This window comes from Dromaius novaehollandiae, chromosome 2, assembly GCF_036370855.1.
Source record: "Dromaius novaehollandiae isolate bDroNov1 chromosome 2, bDroNov1.hap1, whole genome shotgun sequence".
NCBI lineage: Eukaryota > Metazoa > Chordata > Aves > Casuariiformes > Dromaiidae > Dromaius > Dromaius novaehollandiae.
The window spans coordinates 100510010-100534292 of record NC_088099.1 but is presented as its reverse complement, the minus strand read 5'-3'; the positions used below and the strand labels follow the sequence as shown (position 1 = coordinate 100534292).

The window sequence follows — 24283 nt, the reverse complement described above, 5'->3', positions numbered from 1 at the left end:
ACTTCCTTTTTTATTTTTCCTTCTATTTGCATCTAGTATTCTGCTCAGTAGATAGGGTGCTGATCCTATTCATATATCATGCAATATGAACAGCAGTAATCTACCCGTGTAGTCTTCAGACCCATCTGATTGTAGTGCTTGTTCAGCATTTGGATTCCTTCGTGTTTTAAATACTAAAATTGGCAGTTGAAAGGCCCCATTTTTGCTTCTAAGTGATGAAAGAGCTCCGCTGCATCCTGTCTGGCACTGAGCTATTAATGATGGATATTGTTTTTTATCTTCCCGGCATGGTGGTGCTGTGTCTTTTCCTGAATGTTAAAAAGGTTTCCTTAGTTTTGGCTGAGGACCTACCTGTCTAGAAGGGAGAACATATTTTAGGAAATTGCGACTAGTACAAATACTAGTAATAATGCTCTTGTGGTGTGTGCGTATATACTGCCTGGTGGATCTGCATTTGGCTTTGCTGATGGCTATCTAAAAGTAGAGTTGAATTTTCTAGACCTTACTGTGGTTGAATATGCTGCATTGCCTTGATTGCAGACATCTCCTGATGCAGTGTTTGCATTCGCTTTTCATGGGCAAATACTGCTTTAGTGGTCCGTATCCTTGATCTTTGCCACCTTCTTTCTCTTGTAAAATGAGTTAGAGTTTCATTTAGGAGGGAAGATATAGCCAAATGTTAGGTGCTGTTTCCTTCTATCCATGAAATGGCAGACAGGGCATTTGCCTGTGGTTGTGTGGCTTGCTGGTGTCCATAACTATGTTTTTATGGCTTTCCTAAGAATGCTCAGGAGAAATTTGATGACCTGCTGTAGGACGAAAAAGGTGCAGGGGTGAAAATGGAGGAGGTTCTTGTGAATGTCAAGGTCTTTTGCAAGTCTGGAGCTCAGCCTACATTCCCATACATAGCGAAAGAGATGCACTGCCAAGAAATTAATTCATACTTTACTGAGATACTGAGGGTCTTGGTGCACCACATTGAGTGCTCCTGTGGCTTTGCTTACAGAGCTTCATTTGAAAAAAAATGTTCCAGCTGGAAAGAAACTAACTTTTTTAATGTGTGTGTGTGTGTGTGTGTGTGTGTACATATATATATATGTGTATATATATATATATGGAAAAAAATCTTTGGACTGCCTTGGGTGTGTTGGATAATTGTTACTGAAGAAATGAAGTTACATAAGTGAAGACATTCCTGTAACCCTAGCCTGTCAGGAAGACGCTGTAGAAAATTCACTCATAGCAAGTGAACTCCAGTAGGTGTAAAAGCCGAGAAGTTTTGTCCTTTGCGCTGTACATACTTAAAAAGAAACGTTGTCTTTGGCAAGTCTATTCAGCACTGGTGGAGATTCAGTTTTTGTCCTGTGGAGCTGCTTTTTCTTTTCAGTGTTGTGGGTAGAAGTTTCCTTTTTCACTGTGGAAGGGGAGAGGTGGGTTCCCAGTGTTTTCCATAGGCTTCTCTGCTGTTGGAAGGAAGAGTCCAGGGAAGCTCTGTCCAAAAGCAGAGTGGGAGCTAGAGGCGAAAACTCAGGCAACGGCTTAGGTAGCTTCTTTCCCAGGGCTGTCCGAGTGAGAGAGAGAAGTGGATGGATGTAGACAGAGGCAGTAGTTAGCAGAGCATGACATAGAGAACTTAATTTTGAATTTCCCTCTTCAGTAAGAAAGAGCCTTGCGAATCCTAAACAGTGGGCAATGAGGTCCTGCTCTAACTTTTGTGCTTATTGGTGTAGGTTCATGGGAGTTTCTAAGGAAGGAAATGTTCTGGGGGAAAAAATCCTATCTCTAGGCTACACTGCATTTACTAAGTATGAGCATTTCCAGGTTACGTAGTTTAGGTAACTTATGAACAGGCCTACAATTTGCTTGCATTGCTTGTGGTACATATGTCAAATTTAAATGTACGTGAAACTTTATTTTGCCTAATATAATTTGATTTTACTATCAAAACATTTCTTGAGTTAAGTTTGATATGTGCAGCAGCATGGCAAAGATATTTAATACTTTACTTAATTTAGAAAAATGACCTTGAAGAGAAAAAACACTGTGCTTATCAAAAATATACTGATGAATTAATTTCTTATGATGCCAATGTGTTAGTTGACTTTGGAAAACAGCCTTACAGATAATGAGATAATTTTATCTTGATTCATGAGATCTAAGTCTTTGATTTCTACTGGCTTTTGTGGTTGTAAATAAAGCTAAAATTTGGAAGCAAAAAAAAACAAAAACAAAAAAAAAAACAAAACAACCCAAAGCAATTAGCGTTTGCTGATAGTGTAGCAAAAATGCTGTTTTATCAGTGCAAATACACTGATTTTTAAACAATGTTGCAATTGGAAGATCAAGCTCCACCACCACCCCAATCCAAACCTCCCTCCTCCCATCACCCTTGCAATACTATATGGAGATATTGTACTTTTATTCTAATTTTTAGATGGGCCTGACAGAAACTGTCTTGTATGTTTTAGCAGTGTTGTATGACATAAGAAAACACCAACTCTCTTTCCACACACTAACTCAATGACTTCCTAGTTTTAAAAGTTTGCAAGCAACTCTAAAGAAACTTCAGTACTTGTTTTGGGTTTCTGAATACCTCAACTGATTTATGTTTAGAACCTAATCTTACTCACACAGACAGTCAGTGTCAGTAACTTCAGTGGGTTTATTCGTGCAAATAGAGTGAGAAGGCTTTGGCTTTCGATGTAGGTGTTTTAGCTTTCTGGTCCTTGAGAACTATACTTTGTTAGAGTTAGTTATGCATCCTTAAAAAATGTGTACATTCATACATGTGTAGAGGAAGAGGTGGCAGTTTAGCTTGCAGATTACCGAGCTTCGTACTGCCTATCAATGTTTAATTTTCGTTTGAGTCAGAACAATCTAAAAAATGTTAAGACAAACTCAAATCCAAGAGCCTTCTGAGGCTCTATCATATGCGGTATCACATACTGTATGTAAGCGTTAATATACATTATCATGTGTTACTGGAGTATCATTGTGCTTAGTTACTCCAATATATTGCTTTAAAAATCATTGATGGTAGGTAGTGATCCTCTCAATGTTGTTTACTTGAGCACAGGCCATATCTCAATGATGATTTGCATTCTTATAGCCAGCAGCTACTATTAGGACTTAGAGCAGATAGTGGGGAGAATGCAAGAGATGGCTCAGCATGAATGGACTTATAAATGGATTTATGTAAACTAAAATATTGGAAATCTCTGATAAGCCCACCTGTATAGATAAAAAATCCATTCTGTGTTTGAATTCTAATGATCAAAATGGTTTTAGATGGAGTGTTGCCGATTTAAAAAAGAAAAAAGGCAAACAACTTAAAAATTTTAAAATCTGGATTGTTTAAAAGAATCATTGAATTATCAGTGGTAAGTTATTCTTTTGCTTCTCAGACCGAAGTGTCTCAATTAGTGAACATGAGAATCTGGGCTTAGCTATCTCAAGGGTTAGAATCTGAGAGATATGAAATAGTAAAGCTAAAACGTATGTTAAAACCAAAAGGGAAATTTGCCTCATAGTTTTAGCTTTATCATTAAATTTTAACAGTACTTTAATGTTCTTGTATTAGAAATATCTTCTTAATTATTTGGTTTAAGTATTGCTTTTTCTGAAAATACAATAAATAGCTTCAAGGTGCTGTTGAAAAGTTTTTATTGCTTTTTTTTTTTTTTTTTTTTTGCTTGAATCAGTGAGCAATGAGTTACTGTAATATTTTGGTGGTTACAGTCAGGTCACTACAAACCAGAAACAGTTGAGTGGTTGAGTGTTTTGGTAATACTGGGAGTATACTCCAACTTTGCTACAGCAAAACTTACGGTAAGTCTGTGTTGATTTCTTTTTGGGTGGCTATTCTTAGAATAACTTTAGCATCAGTGAAATTGTGGTTTGAACTGTTTTGCATGTGTGTAATGTTATTTCATCTAATACAAAACAAAGGATGTCAGTTTCTAAAGCAACCAGGATTATTTTTAACTCTTTCCTCCATTTCTTTAAAACAAAACCAGAGTGGTTCAGCAGTATCCTGTCTCTAACAGTGCCCAGTGTTTCAGTGGGAGAATGCAAGAGTCCATAGTGGACAATTTTGCAAGAAATGGCTGTGAACCATGGTTTCTTTTTGCCTTGAATGCCATGCAATTAGTAGCTAGATGGTGTTCTGAAAAACATGCTTAATCTCTGTTGAGAACACATCTGTTTGCCCTGACGAGGGTATGTTTTTATTAAGAATATGAGTGTACAAATTCTTTTTTGTGCACATTTTCAAAATTACATAACAGAAACCCAAGAGCTAATTTCCCATTGTGTTTAAAATGATTTCTTGTTAATGCTTTCGAGCAGAATTGGTCAACAAATTCATTTGCAGTGGGAAAGCTAAATCTAAAGCCCATGTATTTTAAATATCTGCCTGGAAGCAGGGAGGAAATAAGAGTTGAGATAAATTGGTAAAATTATGCCAGTAGGAAGTTCAGCTCCCAAGGGCCACATCTTGATATTAGAAATAAGATTTATGAGTTTTCAGTTTGGTCTTTTTTTCCAGTAGTGCTCAGTTTGACCTTCCTTATAACATTTATTATTTTATATACTTACCTTATGTCAAATATTTTCCACCTCTCTGTAAATTAAATTGCTGTAATCTTTTAGACTCTTCACATTCTGAATCTTGTCCAGGCTTCTTAGAATTATTGCCCTTCTTTGCACCTTTTCTATTTCTGCTATTTTCCATTCAAAAAAGGCAACTAGGACAGAGCATGGTCCTCACTTATAGCAACTGTAAATAGTTGCATCATTATTGTCTATATTTTTCCTAATGCATCCAACATTTTGTTTATCTCAGAGCACTCCCCACCCCTCCAAAAAATAAAACAGCAAAAACCAAGAATGAACCTTGTGCATTATGGGTGTTTTTTTTTTTCCCCCCCCCCAGAGAATCATCTATAACTGCAAGTCAGTTCCTCAGTGGTTGCATTTAATTTACAGCCTGGTGATGTTTATGAATAGTTCAAGCAGATACTAGGATTTGAGTGGTTTATATCCTTCTGTATTTCATAGTGTTTTGCTATGGCTTTTCCTTTAGTATGCTTGTTGTAATGTAGCCCTCCAAATAAAAACATTTTTCCAGAATCCACAATTTAGGCTTCTAGTGTGCAGGTGGGGTTATGTTACTTTTGCTGTTCTGTAAGGAGGTGATTCGAAAGGTGCCATATAATATGTATAATATAAAGATGCTATATAATATGTAGACTGTATTTAAATTGCGGATTAAGCCAGATACTTAAAATAGTAATTTGAAAATGGTATCTATTTCTCCATATTTCAATCCTAATTTTATAAAGTTTTCTAATGAGCACCATGAGGTTTGTCTCTGTGCTTGTGCTAAATTTGGAGTAACAATTTCCAAATCTTTTGTTTTCTGTAACATGTGAGATTATGAAATTGCAGCCCCCCAAATCTTCAAAATTATCCACAGTGAGTGTGAAAGTAAATTTTATCCAGTTGATAATTAGTAGTTAAGGGCAGATTCTGTTACTGAATTCTGGCTTGAGTCGTTAATGAACAGTTGTTAAGTATTCAATTTGAGTAAAACTTACTTTATGGAGGTTCTTAAAAATAAAACAGTCATAGTTTACTACAGTTAGAAGTAATTACTAAATGGGATAAAACAAATGAGAACTAAGGTATTTAAATACCTACACCACAAACTTGACATGAATCGTGCTTTTTTTTTTTTTTTTTTTTTTTTTTTTTTTTTTTTTAAGACAACAAAACTATTAGTGAAATAAAGTATATAGTTAGGCCTTTTATGGAGCACTGTATGCTTAAAATTCATTCTAAAGCATGGAGCCAAAAGCTAAATACCTGATTGCCTGAGAAATTGGCTAATCCTGAGGCATACAGTAATCCTTTAAATTTTGTTTGTGATTTTGAATTTTGACTACAGAAAATGAGAAGCTAGACAGAAGGATTCCCAAAGACATGGAAGCACTGTATGTTTTTCAGGTCACCTGCTGCAAGAGTGTATCATTTAATTAACTTTAGGCACCAGTAAAATATTGTCTAATGTTTATTGGCAAGGGAAAAGAAAGAGGAAATAATATGTTTAATATTTTCCTATTTCCTATGATTTTTCCTAAGTGGTGTCCTTAAACTATAAACAGATCTGTTGATCTTCTTACAGTGGGGGGAAAGAAAAGAAAACCATTTCAGTCTGCCAACTGTTCTATAGTGGCCACTCCACAGAGTAGACACTGCTTATTGACTTTTTATCTTAATTCTTCATTTTCTTCTTTTTTTTTCTCCCCTAATATCTTTTATTCTATTTTTGTTCTCCTCTCTCTTTTCCTTTCCCTTAGCCCATTTCAACATTGAGCAAAATGTTTCCCTCTCTTTCTTGAGAAACCTGCAGGGAAAAAAAAACAGCACTGAGTCTGAGCTCTGCACAGACCAAGGTCCTACCCTGTGTTACAGACAGGAGATGCCGGAAGCCCTTGACCCACTGCTGTTTGCGCAGGGAATACCAGATATGAGCATTCAGGGGTTGCCCACTTCATCCTACCACTCGCAGCCTTAAATAGCAATGCCGGTTGATTCTGGTGACAGCAAAAGGGAACAGGAAGATCTTGCTGACGTGATTCTTGGCATTACCCTAGTTGGCAAGAAAGGAAATCTGACTGAGGTTAAGAGCAGTGAGACCAGTCTTGCTTCTGCTTTTTTCTGCCCTGAGGAATCTAATAATTCTATGATTTTTCGCTTAATGGTCTAGAACAATGAACAAGGTGAATTCGGAGAAAGTAGGTTTCTCAGGGAAGCGGCGCTTGCTGCTCAACAGGCTATGTCCAATGGTTTGTTGAGAGAGTCCAGGCAAAGGACATCCAAACCGTAGCAGCGGCAGCAGACAAGTGCCCTGAAATCTGTCTTCCTCCTCCTGACCAGGTGCTCTGGTAAATCAGGACTGGGGCAGTTTTTGCATTGCTGAAAAACGATGCAAATGTGTCTTACATCATAAGATATCATCAGGAGAAAGTACCAGCTTGATGGCTGGGATCAGCTTCCCCCTCCTTCAGCACTCTTTCACTTTCCTTGTGTAATGCCTGTTAGGTTCAGTCAAAGCATTCCTGAAATTTAGTAGGGCTCTCATAAGCTTTAGTGAGAAGTTGGCTGAACATTTTCTTTCAACAAAACTCCAGGTGCCTAGGTCAGGGAAACTCAGCAAGCCAAGGGTTTGCAAGCAGGTGTGTGAACCTGCTGAAGGAGAAATTAAAGAGCAAAAGACTGTCCAGTTAGCCTTGTCCTCTCCTTCTTCCATCTTTTGCGTGCAACGTTTCTCAGGTTATTTTTCTTCCTAATAAACATGCACTTTTTTTTGTCTCCGATACCATTTCTCTGGCTGGAAAAATAGAAACTTCAAGCAGAAATTTATTTTAGCGGAACTGTTTAAAAAAAGTTTGAGGAAAATGCTTCTGTAAATGGGTAAGAAATCTCATCTTTAAAACTGAAACAAACAGATGAAGGTATATGTAGGAGAAATGTCATTTAAATCTTGATAGCTTTAGAAATTTGAAGCTGTTTCTTAAGCTATGAATTTTAATGCTACCAAAAAGAAGTCCAAATAGGCATATTAAAAACAAACCCAAAAACTAGTTCCAGGACACTATACTGGTTTTGCATTTTCATTGTTTTAGTCAAGTAGCACATTCTAATTTCTTCTCCCACTCGCCATATTTTCCAGAAGTCATTGTTCCAACAAAAATATAAAAATCATACTGCAAATGAGTTAATAAAGTTGGATGCAAGCCTTTCTACTTTATTGTGGCACAGGGATGATTTGTGTAAAATCTTTTTGTTAAAGGACAAAAATCTATTTGAGGACTTGAAGTCCCTAGATGCACACTTTGGCACATCACTATTCGAGCGAGCTCCCTCCAGGCTCAACTGTTCATTTCCGAATGCAGCGTGGAGCTGTGTGTGTGGCAGCTTGCTGTTGCTTTCTCCCACACATTCCTCTCCGCCCCCTCGTCTTCAATCAGACGATGCAAAATTGAGCATGAATTCTAAATAAAAAAGGAGAAACACATGGATGATGTTTGGATTGCATAGTGCCAGCATTTTGTAGGTGTATAAGAAACAGCTAGTTAATTACCTTCCTAAACTTGTAAGTAGGTAAAGCAAATCCATCAAATATTTCCTGAGAAGGGAGGGCAGAGGGCTAGGGCTTTCTTTTGGTTTTGATTTTACTTGTCTTTTAAGAAATCATAATGGTTTTCTGCTCCATAGGAATAGGAACTGCACTTTTTGTGGGATGATTTATAAAGTGGTAGAAGAGGTATAGTATGTGTGAATCTATATGGTTTTTGCTCCATTTTTCAAAATTCTCTGTTTAGCCTATTAATAATACACTTAAATATCTGTAAAATATACTGCTATATTTGTTTCTTGTTGTTCATTTACTAAATAAAACCTTCTTGGTTTCATGTAATAACTATTTTTGCATTAAAAAATTACTGAACTAAATTTGCAATATAAACATTCCAGTATTTTTTAAAATTTTTTCCAGGGCTTATTTTTTTGTCTAAGTGTGATTTACAGATAATCAAAAAAGGAATGCCCAGGATACCTTAGCCTACTTTCCTTTATTTCTGAGAGTGAGAGAGAGAGAGGAGAGATTGATTTCCTTCCTCCCCCACCCCAATTTGATGCTGATTAGAATCCAGGGCACACAGCAAATATTTTAACAACAACAGAAAACTGCAACACACACAAAAAGAAAAAGAAACAAGATGAATTTTGGTCAGAACTGTACTTTATTTTGGAAGAGTCTTTAAAAATTTCACTTTTTATTCCAATTCTCTATAAATTCAGCCCCACAGACATTCTGCGGTTCCACTGTAACACAATTTTGCCTTGTCAGCAGTGCTTATAAATCATGTTGGGATTTTTTGTCTTTGCTCCCTTTCACCAAACTTGGCATGATTTGCATAATTTTGACTTTGCGTTATTTTTTGTGGTGAGGGACAGGACTGTGCTGTCCTTTACATGCCAGCTGGGGTGGGTGAGGGTGCCTGCAGGTGGGACCAGGAGCAGGGAGCCAGCAAAGATTTCCTCCATCACCAGCCTCCCCTGCTCAGCTTGGAGACCAGGACTCCTGGGACTGGCCAGGCCAGGCCGGGCAATGAGGAGGAGAAAGACAGTGTGAGCAGGCTGCACTGGGGACAGGTTTTAACAAGGACCAGCTACAGCCCTGCTCAGAGCTGAAATCTTCATTTTACAGGACCTGGGGAAGAAGAGCAAGCAAGGAAGAGGGAGCAGGGAGGAGGCTGAAAATGGCTGTTACAATTTCCAGGATAATCAAGTAGCTGCTTAAAGCTGAGCACAGGCTTAAAAGGCTTGTGTGTTCATGACCTGAAACTAATCACTTCATAATACATGGATGTTTGACACTTGGCCTCCCATGACAGACAACCTAAAATCCTCAATTTTTCTGAAAAAACAGGTACCTATTAATATCACAGATTCCTAGCTGGCAGGCTATAGGCTGAAGCTAGCCACCAGGATATTTGCTCCCTTCATCTACTCTCCCTAAAAAGAAGCAATTGTCTTGTATAACACTGTCTCATAAGGTCTACTTGTCATTCAGTCACTGAGTAAACAAGTGTCATAGCCACTGAATAAACAACTGTAATAGTCAGATGTCCAGTTTTCAAGGAGCTGGAGGGTTATGGTGTAGGACATGTTGCTCTGTGCTGTGGGACACTGCAAGATCAGCTCATAATTCCTGCTTTAATTAGTGGTTAGCAACTTAGTAACTTTAGAATTCGTAATAGCTCTTTAAAAGTAATAAAATAATAAAGCTACGTCATTGTTTGTAATTTGAGATAGAGCAGATTTGCTGGAAATGTATTGGTGAATATATGATCTGTTTTTAATTCCTTTCAGTTTTGAATCAAGCAATACAGAACTTCTCCCTTATGTGTCTGATCTCTTCTAAGTGTGTCTGCCAAATTACCTCCTCCCTCCCTCCTCCCTCCCTCCCAAAGCAGTAACTTAGTGTCTGGCAAAGTTGGATGATGTAGGGTAATCAGCCCACAACTTCCCTGCTGATTTTCATTTTCTCTGATTAATTCGCTCTTCTTCCTCCTCCTGCATGAACTATATTTTTCCATTTGGAGCCATTATGCCACTCAGAGTGTGTTGCCAAAGAGTGCTGGAGGGTAGCGCTGCTCCCTGCATCCTCCGCAAAGGTCTGATGGAATTTCCATGCTGCGGCTCCCAGAGTGCCTGAAGTTCCTTATTATCTGCGTCGCTAAAGCCCATCTTCCCACACAGCATTCCTGAAGAGAGTATGATGGTTTTGACTTAAAAATTGCCATCTGAAGTTGCAGTTTTGATGGACATGGATGTGCCAGGTTTTTTTAGTGTCAGGCTCTAACCCTGCAGGGTGTGAGCAGTTTCTGGAGAGCTGGTTTATCCTTGCTCCCACCTCCTTTGATGTGAACTGCACAAGGACTTGAGAGCACCTAGTGCTCAATGGGATTCGCAATACTTAGTTTTTGTGTCAGTGCTTGGGGGGAGAAGAGCGCAGAGAAAAGTAAAATAAATTGCAAAATTGAGGTGTTAGCTTTAAGATATCTATTTTTCCCTCACTCAATTTTTGCCCAGAGAAGAGAACATTAACTACCTATGGCTATTTTGTTAGTAAGCCTCTTGGAATGGCTAATCCCATGTTCATGGCTGGAGTGCACCGTTAACAAGGAAATATATTTTGGGGCCTTTGCTTAGTTTTTGTATTTCAGACAAACCTTTTCGTGCATCAGCTTATACTGACTAGTTTTTACAAAGTCTTTTTTTGCTTTTTATCAATCCAGTTTCTGTTGTTATTGTTGTTCACTTTAAAACTGCAGCTAATAACAATATTTCATTCAGCACAAAAGATACCAGACAGAAATGAAGGATTACTATGAAAAGACAAACTTGCAAAGTCCACAAAGTAAGTTTTAACATAACAAAAAAATTAATGTTGTTTTTTTGTTTGTTTGTTTTTAATACTAAGACCTACTGCTGCCATTATGACTGTTCATGTGTTCATACGTATGTTCATATGAATGTGATTTTGCAGCACTGTTCAAAGTGGGTTTATGGGCTAGCATAGAACTGAAAGTAGAGATACTTTACGGAGAAGCAGATGATGTGCTCAGAAAGCAATGTAGAGATTGGGCAGGAAAAGGATAGAACAGAGACATCTGAAAATTGGTCAGGTTGAGCTCGTAGACTGTGTTAGAGTCAATCCAGGTGGAATGAAGCTATAGCTCCAATTCTAATAAGAGCTGGTGAGAAAAATGGGCAGTGAGTTCAAGCGGATGAACCAGAGGCACGTTCTCTGAGCTAAGTGATGGAGGGACGAAGCAGTTTGGAGAGCCTGGGTTTTAAAGACAGGTTGAAATTAAGGACAAGTTTCCAAGGAAGAAAGAGTATCATGTGATATGAGGTGTGGTAGCCAGGGCATAATGAAAGTATGAAAAAGAGAATGAGGCAGAAGCAAATACAGTGAGATTATGAGTGAAGAGTGAACGTTCCCCCCCCTGCACTCCCCTCCCCGAGAAATCTCTTGTGTGTAAATTTGTCAAGAGGCTGATATTTACACATTTGCAGTCAATATGTGTTCCTTGACAAACACTGCCTGCCATTTTACTGTTAATAAAAATGTGCATCTGTCGATTCCAGTTCTTATGAGTGAGGTGGGAAAGAGTATGAATAGTGAGGTGACAGCATTGCTGATTTGATGAAGTTATCCACAGTAGTGAAGATGAGGATGCAAATGAAAATGCAAAGAATTTTAAAATGACATTAGGTTGCTGTGCAACCATGTTATAAAATGACAAATGAAATTCAGTGCAGATAAATGTAAAGTGGTGTCCACAGGAAAAATATTCTAACTTTTCATTTAAAATGAGTTGCTTTTTAACATTCAGGAATGATATCTTTGGATCATATATTTATGTGGAGAAGTCAACTGTATACTCACTGGCTGTCAAAAAGCAAATAAAACATAAGGAATTTTTATGACAGTAGTAGAGAAAAAACATAAACACTGATCTGTCACAGTATACATCTGTGCTGTGCCTTCATTTTCAATGCCAGGTTCAATTCAATGACTTTCCCCAATTCTCTTTCACTTCCCCGCTGCCATCTCCAAAGAGGATCTAATAGTATTGCAAAAGCTGCAGGGTTCCTAAAAAGCTACTGAACAGCTTGTGTAAGGAATGAGTAAGTAGATGAGGCTTTGCAGTTTGGAAAAGAGATAGATGATGGGGAGGAGGGTGGGAAAGCCAGGACATGATGGAGATTTGCAGAAGCTGTGGAGACCTGGAGAAGATGACATGGAGAGGGAAAAATTGTTCACAGCCTTTCTCCATGCAAATGTGGGAGTCATTATATGAAGCTGGCAGATGTCAGATTGAGACCAACCCAGAGAGGTAGTTCCTCACTTTCAGAGGTAGTTAATTGTGGAACTCTTTGCCACAGGATATTTTGGGTGTGAAAAATTCACATAAATTAAAAGAACAAGTGGAGAAACTCATGTAGGAATAATCTGTAGGACCCATTACATACAAATACAGCTTTCTCTGGCTTGCAGCAGGACTGCACATTTTTGGAGGCCAGGAATTATTGCTCGTTCTGTTTTGCTTTTCTCTAGGTGTCTGCTCTTGTCTACTGCTGGAGACAAGATTTGAGCTGGACTTTTGGCTTGACTTGGAAAGCTTTTTCTTTTCTCTCTGGTGTTTTTTTTGAGTCTCATCAAAATTGATTGGTTTTCATAGCCAGCAGTACTATTCATTGTGCATCTCAGTATCTGGTTATTATAGCAACCTCAGTATATGAAGTCCTGCTAAAGCTCTAACCATTTAAGCCTTTTATATCAAGGTTTCAGGATCTCAATAGAAAAGATAAGTTTTTAAGGTATGTTAAGCTTAGGAAAATTAGGCTGTTTTTAAACTGAGTTGTTCTTTAGATTCCTCAGTGCTGAATTTATCTACTTACATGTTTTCTGCATTGTAAACTTGGTTGTATTTGAGGAACTGCAGAAACTGAAGGAGAAATTCAAGAGCAGTTTGACCCCTCTGAGAACTTGAAAAAAGTCTTCATGCTGTTGTCTCTGGTGATGAAACACAAATTCTTGATGTGGTTCTACTTGTTGAACCAGTTTTGTTTCTTTTTGTGTGTTTGGTAAACCCTCCCCCAGCAACCTTGAAGTTGAACGCAAGTGCTTTGGGAGTATCAGAAAGATTAATGGAAAATTGTCCCTGTTTGGCTGGGGAGTGGCTGGCTTGACTAATTGCTTCTTTGGTAGGAAATCTGTATTTGAGAAAATACAGAAATTTTATAAGATGTTTTGAGTCCAGGTGTTGTTATTTTTATAAATCTTTCTGGTGAGTGGATAAGTTTAAAAAAATATTCAGGGTTTTCACTAGCACTGGTTTAATTTCTGTGTCAGACTTAAGAAATAAATAAATAAATAAAAAGCGTACATTTTTACCAGTTCTGGGGCATAAGATCAAAGGACAGTAAACCAACTGGGGTGAGGGAACCTGTCTCGGTACAGAAGGTATGAAAGTGTTCAGAGCAGCTGCGTGGAGAAGATTGCGAACTAGAATGACTTGTGGTTGGCTTTAATATTTTCTTTTAACTTTTAAACCTGATACTAGGTTAGGTATAGAAAAATCATAAAGCTGAAATTAAGCCTGGAACAGTGAATGCCCTAGAGGATCTTAAATAATTAATAAGCAGATCTTAGTGATAGTAATCATCCTGTTCTAGGTATGTAGATAGAATTTGGCAGTCAGTGCAGAACAATGCTCTAGACATCAGCATAGCAATGTTGTAATTATTTTGCTAGATTGCTAATTAGAAACTATGCAAATGTAAATGCAGTCTCTATCTGTGTTTGCACTTTGTTATATAAATGAAACAATGTATAAATGAATAATCTCTTGTGTCAAAGCTCATATGCCTGAAGTAAACAGGGGAACGCCTTGCTTTGTGGAGCAAACGGAATAGTGACTATCCTTGAAAGGTGGAACTGTTGCAGTGGTGTACACAGTGTGAAAAGATGCCCAGCACAAGATATTGCTGAAGATATTTCACCTTCATTTTTGAATCTTTGTGCTTGACAGTTACTGTAACTTTCCCCATAGGTGCTTCGCTGTACATTACTTTCTTCTGCTACTAGCACTGTAAGGTGATAATCATCTAAAAATCCTCTTTCTCCCTCTACGTGCACAGTTTTTAATGAGTTTAAAAGTCTCATAAATTGAAATAATGTCTAAAAGTTGGAAGTTTCTTGAACATAAACTGATGGCACACAGATTGAGTTTGGTTTCATATACAAATGTAACTTATGCACTTACACCTTGTTAATCTCATTGGGAATCCTTGTCATGCTTAAGTAACGTGTGATGGCAAGGATAAAGCTATTATGTATATATAATTTATATACAGCCTATGTATTAAATGTTTTGTTGTGTATACAGTATAGCTGTTCATTGCTGATATGAATTTCATCTGCAGATTACAAATGCATTTTGAAATATGCAAAGCTCAATTTTTCTGTTTTAAAATGAAGATTGATAAGAGGAGTGTTTTTATCTTCTATTTTTAGGGGTGTTATGTAAAGTATCTGTCATGGATTTTTCATTTTTAAATGCAAATAACAGGTAGTATGATGAGCATTTAAAGTTGACATTAAAATGAAAATGCATAAAATTTTCCTGAAAAACTGATCAGACAGGTCATTAGTCAAGGTTATAATGACTGGTAGAAGATTTTAAGATGCTTGAAATCTAATTTAAGATGTTTAATTAAAAAGTAGCTAGTAATAGTTTTTAAAATGGTAACTGCTCCTGTGTCATCCGAATAGTTGTTAGGAGTTTTAAATTCACATTTCCTAATTTTTAACAGGTCTAGGTCTTTTTCCCTGTCTCACAGCTGTATGAGCAATCCTCATACATCTGACAAACTGAGATTTAATCTGTTTCACCTTTCATTTAAAATAGGTTGGGAACATCCATGCAATTGGTTATCAAGCTCAGCCCATGTCTGCTAACCCACGAAGCCATGGTGCTTTGATTCTTTAAGGCCCAGACTGGACTGGAGAAAGCATGAAACAGACTGTATGCCAAACGGTGTCAAGCTCCCACACTGCAAAATTAAAGAGAAAACATGGGGATGGCTTTATGCCTTAGCTGTTCTTTTGCTTTTAATTTTGGATAGCCTTCATTAAATTAGAAAAGGAAAATATTTGGGGACAGAAGAATGATTTTTTAATTAAAGGTTGATTTAAATTTGAATGAGATAAGTGCCTTGTCATATAGGTATTGTTATATGTCTTCTGCTGCTGTTTGCCAGCTTCGTAGGTTTTAATTTTGCAGCAGGAAGGCAGCGGTGGGAATTTTGGACCATCAAAGCAATCCTCAGGGTAACTGATTTACAGTTCTGCCAACTCTTACACCTACTCGCTCAGAGATTAGCTCATTCTGCTGTAAGGACTCTCACAACCATTGCTCCTTCCTGTTCCAAGGGCAGGATGCATTTTTTTGACACTGGCAAGTACCTGAGAGTATAAGAAAAAAACAGAAAAGCTTCCTTCTTTCACCTTCCCTTTTCTCTTTCTCTCTTCCTCCTCACGTTGCCTGCCACTGAGTTCACTTCAGTGCTGCTGCTCTGATAATAAAGCAACTCAACAGAAAGGTGACGTTCACCTCAATGGATCGCTTGGCCCTTATTTGGCACTCTCATCAAGTTTCTGGTCTCCGCTTTTTTAGGTCTTGCCAATGTGGGGAAGGGTGCACTGAATTAACAAAATGTATTCCTTATAGAGACAAGACTTTTTTTTTTCTTTAATTAGCTACTTAAGGGGAAGTCTTAGGGTTCATCTCAGTTAGCTGAAGTTCATCAGGACTGTGGCATCCTTGTCAACAGTGGCATTTTAACATGTTGTGAATAGCCCTTTACTTGCATAGTATTGCAGCCTCTTCACGACCGGGTCTGGCTGCTTCTGAATTCCCACCAGCCCCCGGCAGCTATCCTGCACCAGGCGCAGGCTGTAAATGGCCTGTTCAGATTAAGTAGTCATCCACTGAGGAAGGAAGGGCCAACAGGTACCCCTCTCTCCCCACGCGAGCAGCTGGAGAGAGTGGGTGAACCTGGAAGCCAGGGCAGTGGGCCAAGTTTGCACAAGCTCCGTGCGGCTGCCCCTGCTGTGGGTGCCGTGAGGCAAGCTGGCGGGACGGGTAGCAGACGCAGGAGGCTTCCCACTGCGGGAGGGTTGGAGTTGCTCCAGCTGCACATGGCAGGCGATTCGGGTCGCTCCGCCTTGCATCTGAGCCCTTCTTCAGGCATGCCGACTGTCCGCAGGGTTCACGCAGCTTTCTGCACCCGTCTCTCTTCCAAGTAGATGCTCATGTTAATACAGCGTTGGATTTTTTTTAAGCGTGCTACTATTAGGATGCTTTTAGAAATGCTTTCAGTAGAATGCAGAACACTTTGTTGCTGGTGTTTGAGCTGTATGGGATTCAACAGTCAGAAAATGTGGAAGTAAAGGTTTCTGCACACGGCATCTCAGCACCTGTTTCATTCACTGCGTGAATCTAACTAGCAATGAAAAATACAGGATTTTCAACTTCCATCAGTGTTTTCCTTAAACTGTGTCTTCAGCAAAAAAAAAAAGACAAAGACTGTGTTTTCAGTAATATTTCCCAGTATAAACTGATTGAGTTAATGTACTTTAACTGCAGAATATTTTATCACTGCCGTTTTCTTCTCTGCTAGTGGTATAGATGATCAATGCAAGAAAAAGGTAATTAAAGCTATACCTTTCTTTGTCTGCATTGAACAACATGCAAAGTGATTCTTTTAAATTATTTTTCAAATGTTTTCAGATGGAGTGAGATGGGGCAGAGTGGGTGTTTTAAGAAGCAGCAGGAAAAACTGTTGTTGTGTGAAGCTGTTGTCCTGGAGGTATTTTTAGGATGACTCAGGCATAAGATCTGTGAGTTTCCTTGCCTTAAACTGAAGGAAAAAAATGTTGACTTTTTCCTTCTAGCTATTTTGGTTAAATAGTTGAATATAAAAATCCAGCCTTTCAAGCAAAATAGAAAATTTTATTTTTAGAAGTTTTGATAAATTAGCCCAGTCTCAACATCCACTGTGTTGTAATTCTCTTAATTCTCCAATTATCCACAGAGGAAACAGGGTATATGAGATAAAAAATAAAAATGAAATTTCTTTTCCTTTTAGAGCAGAAATCTTGGGTCTTCGTCAAGAAGCCAAAAAGAAAAAAAAGGCCTTTTTACAGAGATACAGACACATATGCAGATATGTGCAATGACAAGTATATTAGCATTTGGCCATTTTGCTTAAGCCTAATGAGCTTTTAACAACCCCATCGTGTATATTGTCCCAATGGCTTAAAAGTAGTTCTCAATGACTGTATCTCCATTCTTTGTACGTGTTGCCGCTCTACAGGGAAAAACAGATGTCATTAAGTACTGGTGAGTAACTACTGGTTTTTTTCAGACTTAACAAAGTGACTTGTTCAGCAGGACAAGCTTGTCTCAGTATTTCTGCTTTCCTCACTGAAATTCCTAAATCTTTATTTTTTTATACCTGACCATAACACATAAATGCTTTAAAATATTTATTTGTTAAAATTCTAATACATACAAAAATATGCATGTTTGTTTATGCTGACATATTGATATTTCTAAAAAAAATTTTTTAGCATTACATTTTATGTGTGTTGTATGTAATGTATGTGATTGAAATCTGTGAGGTTATTTCTCTCTGTGCAGTTCAAAAATAGAGAATGTAAAGTTGATGAAAATTCTGCCTTATTTTTTCATTAAACATCTACCACAACACTACCTTATCAAACTCAAACTATTAGAATCCATTTAATCAACTTTCATGGTAGGAAGTTTATAAAGCAACAAGCATATTTTACTGTACAAAATCTCCTTCCTATTGTTGCTTAAAGGACAGTTAAATTATATATTTAAAAGAACAAAGAATTAAGTTATATTTCCACAAGCAGATGTCTGCTGGGAGAGCTGTATTAGGCAATGACATGAAGAAGCTTGATACTTGACAAAAAAACCCCGAGAGCTATTCCTTTACTGCAAATGGCATAAGAAAATCAAAATTCTGCTTGTTTGGATGCGCATGATGGTGATGGAGGGGAGTACTCCTAAGGAAGTACAAAGCATGGTTTTGCCAATATGCCACCATGTAGAAAAGTGTGTTTCCTCATGCTTTCTGTACTTGTCCTTCTCTGCTAGTTGCATGCATAGGTTAGGCACATGAATTGCAATATTGCACAGTTATTGTAAAATCCTTGAAATGTCTTGCTACAAGAGAAGGAATTTAATACAATCAGTATTCCCATAATACCACCTAAGCTGGCTGTTCACAGTCAGCTGGAGGCGGTAGCTGGGTTCACCCTGTATTGCAGCTTGCAGACTTCTTTGAGTTAGATGCATGCTTCTTCAAAAATATTTGCATTTCACAGTTGGTCACTCACCTCTTTTTTTTGCTCTATTGTACCCATGTCATCTTGTTTTACTTGATACATATAAATGTATCAAGTATGTATACATATAAATGTATAATATATGCATGTGTGTGTATACACACACATGTTTTATATTCTGTTTTGCTTTTTGGTGGTGTGTACCTACCTCAGATAACCAAGAGCTGGCTCCATCACTTGTAACACTGCTATAACAGTTACATATTTATGAAGCAAACACGTTCTTCTCTGCATTAAATCTGTCGCTGTTCAATTGCCCCTCCACTAGCAGGAAGCAATAGCTGGTAGTTAAGAGTTGGTGGGAAGAGTGGCTGGATGCTAACTCCTGATGACAGGGTAGGGGCCAGCCATCACGTGGGCACGTCAGAGCGCATACATTCAAAATGCACAAGGAATTATTTGCAAGTGTTATAAAAGGTTCCCAAATTAGAAGAAGAGAGTTTCAAAGTCTCTGCCAGACAGGCCCCTACCTTAGAAGTTTGCTTTGGTTGTTGACACGTCTAATCTCTCCTCTGCACGCGGTGGAGCGTATGACTAAATTACTTTTTCGTTCTTGTTCCACTTTTTCCCCTCTAGTAAGCACTTAGTGAGATGTGTCCTGTCTTAAATGAGAGCGTATCTGTCACACAGTTGTTATCATCTGCTTCTAGATGCGTGCTGTTTCAGAAGGCTGTTTACCAGAAGTTGTGAGTGTTAGAATAGGTCTTACAACGACCTACTAGTCAAAATCCAGACAATGAGAAATAGAAGAGGGGTCCATATCAGAAATACGTTAGGTATTTCCATTAGTTAAATTACTTTCTCTTATCCTGCTGAAGCTTAATAACATTCCAGTGGTAAAGAAATGTCTCCTTTGTAAAATTCCAGATTGAAAAATAGCTTCAGTATTGTGAGTTTAAATCTGAAATAACACTAAATCAAAGTTGAGTGAGTATTAGATCAGATAATATTATTTGCTGATGTTATTTTTGAATAATTGTGGAATTTGCAATTTTCAGCTCGTACTGGGTTTTTGCAGCTGATTTTTGTGTAAGGGTTTTACTTTTAAAAGTTTTCAAGGGATTGTACTATTAGAGAATCTATAATATAATTAGGAAAGAGTATGGTACATGAAGTCTAAAATTATTTGCCTTAAAATCTGTCATGTAAGGCTAATTTAATGGGACAAAGGACAGAGGGAAATGACAACATGATATAAATTTTATGTTATTTAGCAAGTTATTTTTGGTACATCTATGAGATTTCCAAAGACCAAAGGGAAGCTATGTTTCAGTTTAACTTACATGAGCAATTCAAAGGGAGCTATTCACACATGCTCCACAGCATTTCAGAATAACCCAGTTATTCTTTTAATTCTAGAAGCAGCCTGTACTGTTTTGTAAGATAGTCACCAATACAGTATCTGTAGTTGTAAAATGTATTAGTTTGGAAAGCGACTGATACAGATTCGGTAGTATGGTGTTAAACGTGACTGAGTGTGATAATTAGAATAGGTAGCTGTCTGGTAAGGGTTACTACAGAGGTGTAGTCCTCAGTGACATTTTTAGTAGGTAGGTGTTAATACCCATACCTCATTTACAATCAAAGTCGGAAATCTCTTCTCAGGTCTCAGCAAAGATTTAATAATACAGTACTGCAGCAAGAGCTTGGGAAGTGTTATGATACATAATTAAAACTATGCAGCGCTTGTCAAATGTATGACCAAAGTACCTTTTATGATGCCTAATTCCCTTTATCCACTTGTTTCAGTATGTTTCATGAACACTCTGCTCAGGAAGCCACAGTGGAGCTCTCAGTCATCACTACCGGTCTTGAAATTCTCCTGTGTTCAGAATTCTTGAAACTGTTCTGCACTGAGATACATTTATATGTATAAAGACATAGCTGGAATAGTTACACTTCACTGGGGACATATCAGGAGATGCAGGAAGTGTATGAGAATTTCTGGCTGTGTACCAAGCATATGTTTGCCTAGTTATTATTTCTATTAGCTGTATTTCTTTGTTTAGAATTGCAGCCTGACATACAGATGTTTGGGAATTTCTGATAGGAACTCATTTTTTTTTGAAACGGAAGAGAGAATTCAGTTAGGGAGATAAAACACACAATCTTTTTGGCTATCTAATGTTGCATGCTTTCAAAATACTTAATTACTTTTCCTGATTTTCCTAATCAATTTAATTCTTTTCTCTGTAAACTATGATGATTGTGAGTTTAAACACATGAATTTTTTGTAGTAGTGAAACACACAGATAATTCTTTTAATGATGATATTGCAATTGTTTGCGTACTTAAGCTTAGATTTTGATGATGAATCTTTTACATCCTCTAAAGAGATAAACATTGTATCTTATGTGTTAGATGTATTTCTAAGCAAAAAGGAAATGAGTTTGATAGCCAGTCTACATTTTTGATTGCTTGTTGCTTTTTGGTAGATCTTACAGCTTAGTTTACAGGGTTAATTCTTTGATGTGTATTTTTTCCTGTGTGTTCATGTAATTTATCAACTATCATGAAACTTTATAAGTAGTCTATTTTATCACTTTTCTGTAAAGAAATTATTTGGGAGAAAATATTAAAGATGGTTAGATACATTTTTTTCCAATGTAGTTAGTGTAGAGATATCTTTTAATGTTTTCTCTCTTTTTGTTAGAAATTGTCGTTGTCAGCCTTTTTTAATAATAACAAATTATGTATAGATAAAGACAATATTTGAGCTGTAGCTGAATACAGAAAGATGTTAAATATCATGTCCTCATTGTTTAAAAACAAGTCTGTCTACCTGGGTTGGTAGAGAGCTAGCAAAGAGTTGTTCTGTTTTTGAGCTGCTTGTGTTTGTGTTCAGCAGCAAGTAAATCAGTACAAAAGAGGCTGTATATAAAGCTGTGTTAAATACGTATGTACGTCTCATTAACCTCAGAGGAAGAAGGAAGGAGTTTGGCTTTTAGAGCTGTGGTGGAGACCTGTCTCGTTAGCTGCTTCATTCACTCTAGATGTGCAAGTCTGCCCCGTAAACATGCGTGTGAGCCATTTTGTTGCATTCTCCAGGGCTGCTTACAGGAGAGAAATTATTTAGTTTTAATGTAGAAAGGGGATATGGTACTAGGTTTAAAAAGCAGAAATACAAAACTAGAGCAAGCTGAATAGAACTTAATCTTAAAAACTAGGAGAAGGATTTATTTTAGTTATGTTTTTTTAGTTCTACTGAGAGAATTACTGGAAAACAATTCCAGGTTTTAACTGTGAACAAATGGTTCCAACATCCTTTAGTTTTATTAAGCTTATAAATATTAGAGAAGTCACCTAAAACCAGTGCTTTAAGATAAAGTCTGTCAAAGAAAGGATCATTTTATAGGCGCCTTGCATTGTATAGGAAGGGGAGATAAAACTCTGACAGAATAGCAGCCTCCACACTTGTGAAAGAGAGGAATGAGGAGTTTGCAGAGCTATAGTCCTTCCAAATGCTGCATCCAAGAAGTCCTGATATTTCCCGAGCTGCACCAGTACAGTTGCAGAGTTTTAGGATAAATCCTGTTACATTCCATTTTTTCAGTTTAGTTTTCTGAATAACTGCCACTTGGAAGCTTTCAGAGGTGTTTTGGAAAATGCTCACTTATATCTGAAAGCCACATTCCAAGCTCAGATCTTGGTCTCTCAGGCCATAGTGTGAAGTGGAGCTCAGCTCGTGCTATGGCTGCTGCTTCTTATCAACACCACCTCTTTTCCCAGCAGCCACTCAACCAGAAAGAAATGGAGCTCAAGATTTTATTAGTTCCAGTTGCCCTTTTTCTTTCTTCTTCCTGTACACACACAGTTATTGAATGAAGTTCACCCTTCCAGTGCGATTTTCTGTGGAGCAGCAGCAGAAACACAGTTCCACTTCCCACGCTGATGTGTTTGGGGGCAGCAGGCTGTTTGCTAAGAGTAGAGTTAGTAAAAACACTCCTAGTCTCTTGTTGGTCCAGCTGCATCTGTGCAAATTATGGGTAGTTTCACAGAGGAATAAGCACAGGACTTCTGCTCATCCCCCACTGCTCCCATGTGGGAGCACTGGCTCCATCACTTCACATATCAAATTCTGTTTGTTGTTTGTATTACCACGTTGAGTGCTGCATCGTCTCGTTCTAACAGCATTTTTCAAAAACGTATTAAAATACTCTGTGCATCAGTAATGCACAATAATACCTATTCCAAAGAGTCCCCTGACTGCATAAATTATTATAGATGGCAAGAAACTACTGTGGGATTAGCTGTTGACTGCAGATCCCATGCCAATGCTTTTCTTTCTGCAGTTCCATGTAATTTAACATGTCAATAGCGTTGCTGGTAAAACATGATAAAATTGTATATGGCAGTATTACTCATAATGTACTGCATATTTATGTGTGAATGGTATTACTCCTAAATATAAACAGATTTTTCAAGACAGATTTCAGTAAATGACTTTCTGAAATCTTGCTTTTTCATATATACTTCAGTAATGACTTCTTTTTCTTGCAGACAAAATTGAAGAAGCACAAAAACAACTTAATGGAACAGAAGACCAACAGAGAGGTAATAAACAAAAACAAAATGAAATAGAGAAAACACACTGTGTGATTCTGCTGATCCAAAGCCTTCCTTCAACAGTGAAAAGACTTCACTGGGCTGGGCATTGGATATGGCCCAGGGAATGTATATCTGCAGATCAGGTGCTGTGATCTGGAACACCTCAGTTTTGCTGAGACACAAATGCTTTATTTTAACCACTTGAGTAGCTGCATTGACCTTGATGAGACTGCTGAAGCAGTAGCGCTAGAGATGTGCCTAAGTTACTGACTATAGTCTGTACTAATAGTTTGGTTCATAATATGATTTAGGTAGTCATTAATAACCATGTTTGGTCTATGACAAACAATAGGTGATGATTTCTAGCAGATGCTGAAAGGAGATTTATCATTCAGGTTATTTTAAGAAACAGATGACCTGTGACAGATTAAGTCTGTGTGTTATTGCTTAGAAAGCTGGTGGAAAGTCACTGTATTTCAAGGCCAGCTGACCACTGTCGTACCACATTTCAGTTCTTCGTCTTGTTCTGGGCAGTCATTCACCTCTCTCTGGATAGTGAATTGTCCTTCTGACCTGTGACAGGCCTGCGAACAGCACTGTAAATTGTTGATGCTCTGTCCTGGAATCAGAGCTATTATCTTCCGATATAACAAATTTGAAAAATTGTTGAAGGACTGTAGAACCTAAGAAACAACCTACTGGATCTCACCAGTAGGAGGCAATATACTGTTTATGGACAGCACGTTGGGCTGGCCACTTTCTGCAGTCTGTCCCCCTTACGCTCTCCTCAGACATTGGATTAGGGATGCCTGCCCTTTAGTATCTAGGTGTTTATGGGCCTGTTGTGCATGAATATGCCGAATCCTTTTCTTAACCTGCAAGTACTGCCTGCTTCCATCATTCTGCAGCAGCAAATTGCAGAAGCTCACTACCAATCATCTAAAGAAGTGCATTCATTTATCTTTTTTCCTGAATTCCTACTAGTTTCAACAGGTGTCCCACAGCTCAAACACTGTACAATCTGTTAAATAACAGTTCTATATTCACCTTGTCCACCACCTTCTTGATTTTATAAACCTTGTCTATATCCCCCCTCAGCTTCTTTGCTCCATACGGAAGAGTCCCAGCCTTTTTAGTCTCTTTATGCAG

At 37.8% G+C, this 24283-nt stretch overlaps 1 protein-coding gene across 8 annotated transcripts in view; it reads left to right on the top strand.

Moving 5' to 3' along the window:
• Window positions 1-24283, top strand: part of HIVEP1 (HIVEP zinc finger 1) — a 131018-nt gene that overhangs the window by 51147 nt on the left and 55588 nt on the right. For 6 of the 8 annotated variants that reach the window (XR_010387824.1, XR_010387823.1, XM_064507043.1 and 3 more), the window contains one exon: window positions 23087-23140. The exons of 1 other annotated variant lie outside the window; for it this stretch is intronic. Coding sequence is in view for 5 of the 7 variants with exons in the window: in XM_064507043.1 (XP_064363113.1) it covers window positions 23087-23140 (54 nt within the window). In the remaining 2 variants the exon portion in view is untranslated. Of the gene's footprint in view, window positions 1-17326; window positions 17550-23086; window positions 23141-24283 lie in introns of those variants that run through there. One more of the 8 variants, XM_026104767.2, reaches the window with a different exon arrangement.